The sequence below is a fragment of the Desmodus rotundus genome, chromosome 1, assembly GCF_022682495.2.
Source record: "Desmodus rotundus isolate HL8 chromosome 1, HLdesRot8A.1, whole genome shotgun sequence".
NCBI classification, from domain to species: domain Eukaryota; kingdom Metazoa; phylum Chordata; class Mammalia; order Chiroptera; family Phyllostomidae; genus Desmodus; species Desmodus rotundus.
Window position 1 is genome coordinate 113101971 of NC_071387.1, and position 8568 is coordinate 113110538.

Here is an 8568-nt window from a genome sequence, read left to right on the forward strand (position 1 = left end):
TTCTGGCTCCGTCCAGACTTGCAGTGGGGTTCACAGCCTTGCAGTCAACGCATGGCCCCTGAACCACCACCATCACCATCACCGGGAGCTTGTTACAAATGCAGCGTCTCTAGACGTGGAGAACATTATGCTGAGTGAGATCAGTCAATCAGAGAAAGACAAATACCATGTGATTTCACTCATATGTGGAACATAATGAACAAACTGAACAAGCAAGCAGAACAGAGACAGACTCGTAGATGGAGAATAGATGACAGCTAGTGCCAGGGGAGGGGGGTGGAGGTGAGGGGATGGAGAGATTGAGCAAAAAGGAAAAAGGACTCATGGACATGGACAACAGTGTGGTGATTGCTGGGGGATGGTGGTGTTAGGGGACTAAATGGGAATGGAAAAAAATACAACAAATATTAAATTAAAAAAAAAAAGAAATGCAGGGTCTCAGGTCAAACCCAGATCTGCTGAATCAGAACTTGCCTTCTCAACCAATGAATGCATAAATAAGTGGAACAACAAATTGATCTCTCTTCTCCCTCTCTCTCTCAAAATCAATCAATAAAAAATTAATTAAAGAACTTGCATTCTAGCAAGACCCCCAGGTGATTTGCACACTCCAGTTTGAGAAGCTCTAGCTTCTAGCTGTCCTCATGCCTTCTTACCTCTCCCACCTCATCCTCAGCCACTGAAACCTCCTCCCACCCCATCTCCACTTTCTAGCCAAATTCAAATGCTCCTTTCACCTCTGTGCTTGATGCATTTTCTCCAGCCCAAGTCCCTTCACCTAGCAAACCCTTACCTATGTTTGGATCTCGATGTAGACGTCACTTGTTCCAAGCAGCTCTCCCTGAACTGCATGAGGTGCTCCTCTTCCATGTTCCCATAGCCCTTCCCCCCCCCCCCCCCCCCCCCCGCCCCAGACTGCTTCTTTGACTGCCTGTCTCTCACAACAGTTTGTACGCTCGTGAGAGAGAGACGACATCTGTCTTGATCACTGTGTGTGTTCTCAATGCCCAGGGACAGTGGCCTCTGAATAACTGCTTGTTAAAAAACTGAAGGCAACACCCGCTCATCCCCCTTTCCCCTGGGCTAAAGTCCTACACAACTACTGTTTAATCAGCCTGTGGGTACAAGTTTCCCTAAACTTCCACCTGGCTCCAAGGCTTTGAAGAGTCCTATGTAGCCTCCAATATTCCGTTTCTCACTAAGCCTGGCAGTTTTCATATTAGCAAATGTTTACCATTTGGAGAGGGCCCGAGGGCCTAAGAGATTTCTGGGCAAAATACTTGAACTATAAATTTGAGCTATAAATTAGCCACAGGCCAAGACTTGAATTGTATTTATGAGTGTGTGTGTATGTGTGTGTGTGTGTGTGTGTGTAGAGGGGTGGGTAGAAGAGGGACATGGCAGAAGGTTCTAGGCAAGGGAAAAAAAAGTCTTGAAGGCAGGACCCCAGGCTGTGAGCCTGCAGAGCTGTGAACTGGCATCCCTTCCCACCTGAGTACAAGCCGTTTCTGTACCAGCAACGATCCCCGCGTTCCTGCATGGGAAAAGACTCCCATCCACGCAGACGCTGAGATCCAGTGAGGCTTCCATAAGGAATCACAAGAAGATGAGACCCTTCCCAAAATCTGACATCCAGTCAAGAGGTTTCTACAGGTACCTTTATTAACAAAGCAAAGTATAAAAGAACGAGGTCCCCAAATGACCCATATGATTAAAAGTGCAAATTTCCTCCAACCTGAAATAGAAAACAAATGGCAGGCCTCAACTACTGGGGCCGCGGAAATTTGGTGTGATTAAAACGCCTTTTAATCACACAACTGTAGCAGCGGAACCGTAACCGATGAACTCTTTGGTCTCTGTTATTGGAACAAAACATGCTGTGACTGCAGCTGACACACTGCGTCAAAACACCCAGTTTGGGGTCAAAACACACATTAAAAATCACAATAAAATAAGAGGAATGTTTTAAAGTCAAATGACTAAATCAACATACATTTTCTTAAAAGCAAAGGTGCTAAAATATTCCTGAATATCTGATACTTCAAAAATCAGATTACATGTAATTTAGCTGCATGTTTTGGTCTATTCTCTTTGTGTAGATGATCGCATATACCTTCCCCTGCTCCCAGTTTATACTTGCTTTATCTCCACCAAATCATGTGCTACGTAGGTATAAAAAAATAAACAGTAGGTCTAAGTAATAGACACGTGATTTCTAAAAGATTAACAAATGCCACATGATAACACTGAACTTTTTTTCCCTTTCAAGGGACACTGGAGATACTAATGAGATTCACTTTTTCCACGACTGGGGAGGGAGGTAATAACCTTCCTCTCTCCATGGGTGGAGTAAGTCTTTGGCATCAAGGTCAAAAGCCACATTTTACAGAACAAGTGATTTACTCTGGGAGGAGAAAAGAGGCAGTTTGGAAGCAGTCAGGTAAATTCCCTCAGAATGCTCGGATGTCGGTTTTGGTGGGAGCCACGGGGTCAGAAAGGGGTAGACATATCTGTTCAGGGCAGTGTTCCTGGCAACGGAAGCCTAAGAAGCTGGGCCCGAGGGCCCAGCACTGTTATTCTGGTGTTCAAGGCCACCAGCTATCATTGCTAAGGCACAGGCAAGAACACCACTAAAAATAATAATTATTATTAATTTTAAAGTAATAAAATACAAATAAAAAAGAAACAAGTTATTCTGCAATCCTTCCTGATGACTCATCTTCAAACTCTGACATAGCCTAGGAGTTCAGCCGACTCCCCAGGAAGGAAATGCCAAGAACTGGCCCCTGTGGCTATTGCTGGAGGCTCTGACCGCAAAGAACAGCTCCAGGATAGAGGGTCCTTCTGGGAATCGTGAGTGAAGTGTTATCTGTGGTCACGTTAATTTTTTTTGGTTTGTTTCTACAATAAAGCTTAGCTCTGAGATAAGACAGACTCAAATATCACTCCCCAACTATGTATAACAACATCATATCCATAACAATAAATATAACCTTATACATACTTGGGGGTTAGCTGTGTAAGGCAAGGGTCGGAAACTGGAGGCCTGCAGGTTCAACCAAATGTTTCGTTTGGCCCACGTGGTGTTTCGGACATTTAAAAATTATTTTGTTGAAAAATCAGAAAGTTTCACTTTTAAAAAATCCTGATTTCTAGCCCCTCTGTACCCTTTGCCCTGCCTGGAGCCAAGTAATGGCCCTTAAGGCAAGCAGTCCCCACTGCCCACCCACCCCTTCTCTACCTGGTTTCTGCAGGCTGCTGAGTTTGCGACCCCTGATTTAATAATAGCACATACCTAAAACGGTGTTTCCTAACCCAAACCTCCTTCCCACCCTCATGTGATTTCCACCCCATCTCTTCTTCCTTTCACTTCCATCGTGAGTCTTCCTTCCAGAGTCCTTCCTATTTCTCTTGGTTCACTTGCATTCTTCCTTCTTTCACTTCAGTTTCATTTTGGAGAAAAAAAAAATCCACCTCCTCCTCTCTCTCTGCCCACAGGCATTCTCGGATGGCTCCCAGGACTGCTCAGTGGGAGTTGCTGAAGAGTGTCTCGTGGCAAAATGGCTGAGTCATTTTCCCCAAACATCTTCTCTGGGCGCTGGCTGTGGACAATCAATCTTTTTTTTTAAAAAAAACGAGGAATTCTGAGCCTTCCTGTGTAAGAATATTTGCAAATATGAATCTCCAGTACCAAGTATACACCAAAAATGTGTACTTTTCTGATCAAGGTCATGATGGAGCCCTAATAAAATACAGAACTGAGCTTAATTTAAGTGCCTCGGGCAACCATCACACCTGGCTAATATGCCATATTATTTCACTTGTACACAGTACACGTTTGGGATTGCTAAACATTGATCAAAATTGATCGAAAACTCTAAGTTTTGGTCACCACGTACAGAGAACAATTGCTCAGCATGGCATTTAAATAAAACATTAATATTTAACAAATTCATAAACACAATGCCCCATTAATTTAAAAAAATAATAAAATTTTAAAATCTTGAGGATGGATAAGGCTTTGGGTAATTAACCTGAAGAAAAACAACAAAAACCTACAAGAACAGTATGTTATCAGATTTAAAGTTCCAAACACTATTAAGATAAAAAAGAAACCTATCAACTCAGCTAGAAATATTTGGAAAATTCAGCTTTTAAAGCTTTATAATCCTTCCAAGAACCTCGCTGTCCCTGGTTCCAGTAAATTGTGGCTGACTAGGGAACAATATAGGACCTAATTCCTGTTGGCATTTACTTTAAAAAGTAATTTTTAAAAACACTGTGCAGTTTATATCTTTGCAGGAAGTTGGCAGCCTGATCCCTTCGCTAAATGCAGTACCTTATAACCTAACACTGACCTCAAAAGCTAGACATAATCTTTGTGGCATCAAGGGGAACTCTCCCCAAAACGACCGCAAAGAGAAAGCACATTTGCAATTCTTACAGTCCAAGGTTGCAAAGTATATAAGAAGCCTCTGCAATTCTGGTGGGGATTTCCTATAAATTATTTATTCACAAAGATTTCCTGCAGTGGCTGAGTAGGTCCCCTAAAGAAAGTTTAAAGATCTCCCTTACAATAACTCAGAAGTTAAACAATGGCCCTATTCAGGTGACTACTTCTGTCCTCCAACTTTTATCTTTAAGAGTCTAAGGGAGCACATGTCTGTTTAAAAAAGAAAAAAAATCCCAAAGTATAACACAGGGTTTGGCTGCAGCTTCTGTTAGGTGATTATGATGGACCATTGTAAACTGGGAATTGTGGGCTGTTAGAAACTTGGGAGGACAAGGAGAGATTTCAGAATGGGCTCCTCCTGGCTGCAAAATACACCCAACCTGGTGATATTTCTGTGCAAAGACAAAAAGGAGCTGCCTGCTGAGGAGGGCTATCTCCCTCCATCTCCACCCCCTCCTCCTGCTCTCCTCTGCTGTATTTCTCCTCTGCTGACTGATCAGGGAGACACTGGTCTTCAAGTACAGAGCCCAAGATACTGAACTACATGTACATAAGTGAAATGCTTTGCAAGACCTGTGCTCAACCAACTGCTCCTCCACGTAGCCTCAGGACCACTTAAAGGTGGCCTGGGCAATGGGAGAAAAACTTTCCAACCACTAACCATTACTGAGCATTGAGAGTGCTGACTACATACTAGGCACTGCAGTGGGCATTTCCTCTTCATTACCTCATTAAACGCAGAAAGAAATCTCATGCAAAGGAGTTTGTTTAAAAGCCTTAAAACAAACAAGGTTTCTATCTCCAGCCAGCAGCAAGTCCCAGTGAGACACCTTGACAAAAACTAAAATACATCTTTCTCAAGACCCAACATGTGTTCCACTCACCACCGTTGTCTGAAATAAATATGCACTTTGGTGCTACTTTGCACAGTGCCTGGCTCCCAGCATGCACTCGATGAATGAGTGTTGACTGGTACACATTCTGGCCTGTGTCTGGAGGGATGTAAAGCAAGCCTGCTTTTCAAGACTGCGCATTTCTTAATAGTAAATATAGCTGGCCTCCCTTTCAGATGCAACACTTGGCACTAACAATTACCACAAATGATCAAAATAAAGTGCTATTTGCTCTGGAAGTTTCTCTAACCAGCTCTTGACTGCCTCTCAACCTGTGAGACTTACTTCTTCACAGTCCCATCAAACACCCGTGATTGTACCATTTAAAAAATACATTAATATTGATTTGAAGAGCGGAGACAATGTCCCTCAGACCAGGAGTCCCTAGACTAGAACTTCAATTCCAGTTGTAGATTTTCGTATTTTAGACAACGATGATCAGGAACCCAGGACCTAGCAAGTAGTTATGCCAAAACACTTTAACTTCTTTAAATGTAAGGGCCAGAGAGATCTGCATCTCAAAACCAACACAGGGAACTTTCTCTGCTGCTAGTTGCTTGCTTCCTTAACTGGACTTCCCTAAAATCCACGGATCCTTCCACACAGTCACTCCACACAAACCAGCATTTGGACCAACTCTTAGCTGCTGCTCTTGGATGTTTTTCCAAAGCTTGCCCACGGCACTCTGGTGGATGTGAAAAGATGCCATTACTATGCTGGATTGTGGACCCAAGGGTGGCATTTATGCCACCAAATGTCATCCTCTTAATTTTCCAACACCGTCTGCAGCTCATCTTCCTGGAGTTGAACTGGCTTCGTTGCCATCCCCACCCCCATCTGGTAGGAGAGGGTTTAGGAGCACTGTTAGGGTTTATGGTTCATCTTTAGGGAACCCCTGGGTATGCTGACTCCTGGGTGGGGGGCACCTGGCAAGGTAGCGGGGACCCCCATAGGCCCGGAGAAGCTGGGGCAGCCTTCGCCATGTGGACAGCAACCTTGCGGCCGCGAGTTCACGGGCGTGATTATCGAAAGCAGCCAGGAGGTCAACTGGAGCGGCTTCACGCAGTACTTTGGGCAGTGGTCCCACTTCGGCGGCCGCCCCGCCAGGGCCCAGGACACAGTGGAAGAGCGTCTGGCGTCGCAGCAGGCAGTCCCTAAGAAACCGCACCAGCTGTTCCAAGCGCTTGCCCAGGTGCGCCTCATCCCAGCCTTGCTCTGGAGCCCTGTCACGCAGCAGCACTGCAAGCAGCACTGTCTTGAGCACATATGAGGATAGGATGCGTCCCCACTGGGTGGCGGCCACCGGGTCCAGCCCGTGGGCACCCAGGTCTCGCAGGGCTTTAAGCAACTGCAGGCATTTGAGGTAGCAAGCACCTGGAGGGGCCCGTTCCTGCAGCCAACCCAGCAGCTTCTGCTCCTGCCGCGCTGTGTTCACGCCCCACAGTGCATCTGCACGCAGACCTCCCGGGAGCTCTGATAGGGGCCCGAGGGGCGCGGATGGAGGCGGTGGAGCCACGAGGAAGACACCGTCACCCAAATGGACGGCGGGAATGAGACGCACGGCCATGGAAAGGCGGCAGCAGCCATAATCGGTGCGGCAGGGCAGGATGTGCAGGGTAGGAGGCTGCTCCGAGCCGCCCGGGGTTAGGCTGACCCGACAGCGCTCCTCCAGGCTGTAGCGCACGGTGGCCAGGGAGCGCTGCAGATGTGACTGGAACCAGCGCAGCACCAGAGTGGCCGAGAGGTGGCGCCGCCCGCGCACGTCCACACAAAAGCCGTCGGAGAAGGGTTTGCAGTCCCGGAGCCAGTGGCTCCCCGAGGCCCCCGGCGGTGCCTTCAGTGCGCACACGAAGCAGCCATGAAAGGCTGGGGCCAAAGCGGGCTGGGTTCCCAGGCTCCGCGGCTCCAGCGCCACCAGCGGTGGCAGGCGCAACGGCACCAACACGTCGAAGGCGTCGGGCCGGCGGATTTTATGCTGCTCGTAGGCACTGCCCACCTGGATGAAGTCTCCACGAAAGGCCAAGGCCAGTGTGCCCCCGGGAATGGGGCCCGGGGACCCCCAGGCGCGGCCAGCTCTCACCAGCTCACCCACGATCCGGCTCACATGTGCCTTACTGTGGCCCAGCACGTGGGGCGACAGGCGCACATCATGCTCATAGTAACTCTCCAGCAAGATGCCGAGGCTCGGCTCTTGGAAGTGTCTTGGAGAGAAGGTGGAGTGGCGCTCCAGGCGGGGAGACGCGGGCAGGAAGCGCTGCCGGACAGCGTGGCGACAGCGTAAGAGAATGTAGCCAAGGAGAAGCAGGACAGACACCTTAAGAAGAGGAAAGCCTCCGTCTGCATCGTCCGCGCCGTCGGGGGCCTCGGCTCGGGCGCCCCCACTCCCTCGTAGGGCATGGTAGAGGCACACGATGGCAGTGAACAGGCCGGTCACCAGGGGCCAGAAGACGCGCAGATTGAGGGTATAGTGCACCGACATGCCGGGAGCCTGGGTACCCCAGGGCGCGAGCCCCGGCGGCGCCCCCGGCCCAGCATGCGCGCAGCGCCCCAGCAGCCCCGCTGTCCCAGTCTCCTTTGCTTCCGCGGCGGCTACCCCCGCGCAGGAACGGGGGAAGCCGCCCTCCGGCTTGGCCTCCTCTCCCAGCTCAAGTTCTCTTTCCAGCTGCGGCCCGCCCTGGACTCCCAGGCCCCGGGCCGCGCCCTGCGCCGGTTGCGAGCTGCGTCCGCCCGGTGGCCCTCCCCACCCAGCGCTCGGGCGCGGTGTCCACTGCCAGCTTCTGGCCCGGCCCGGCTCACCTCCTACCCTGGGCGGCCCTCCTGACGCCGGGCCCCCAGCTGCTCCCCTCCGCGCTTGTTCCCGTTACTTAGGCTCCGGGAGTTTCCTCTTCCGAGGGGAGGTGAGGCTGAGCCAGCTGGCGGGGAGGAAATGCCGAAGTCAGGAGCGCGCTCCGAGCTGGCGGGCGGGGTCGGCCCCCTCCCAAGGCCTCCGCCTTAAAGCGACGCGGGACGGCGGGAGGGACTTCAGGACGCGCTTGGAACTGGTCTCCTGCGGGCCACCCCCATTCTCCCTCCCCTAAGGCATAACTGGAAAGGCCCTGATTCCGGGGCGGTGGCTTGTCCTGGGAGCTTCTGGAGCTGTGCTCACGAGAAGTTAGTTACACTGGAAAGTTAAAAGTAGGATAAAAGAGCTCACAATGAGACTGTCCCTCCTGCACCCCCAGC

General features: G+C 49.7%; 1 protein-coding gene across 1 annotated transcript; it reads right to left on the reverse strand.

Moving 5' to 3' along the window:
* Window positions 1–4026: 4026 nt before the first annotated feature.
* ITPRIPL2 (ITPRIP like 2) lies at window positions 4027–8305 on the reverse strand. Its single transcript, XM_053929563.1, has one exon. It carries the CDS (start codon window positions 7823–7825, stop codon window positions 6218–6220), a length of 1608 nt encoding a protein of 535 aa, XP_053785538.1. The 5' UTR covers window positions 7826–8305; the 3' UTR covers window positions 4027–6217.
* Window positions 8306–8568: the final 263 nt, after the last annotated feature.

Bases quoted from the DNA above. Each gene is read 5' to 3' on its own strand.
- ITPRIPL2 (XM_053929563.1), bottom strand. From the start codon at position 7,825: ATGTCGGTGCACTATACCCTCAATCTGCGCGTCTTCTGGCCCCTGGTG.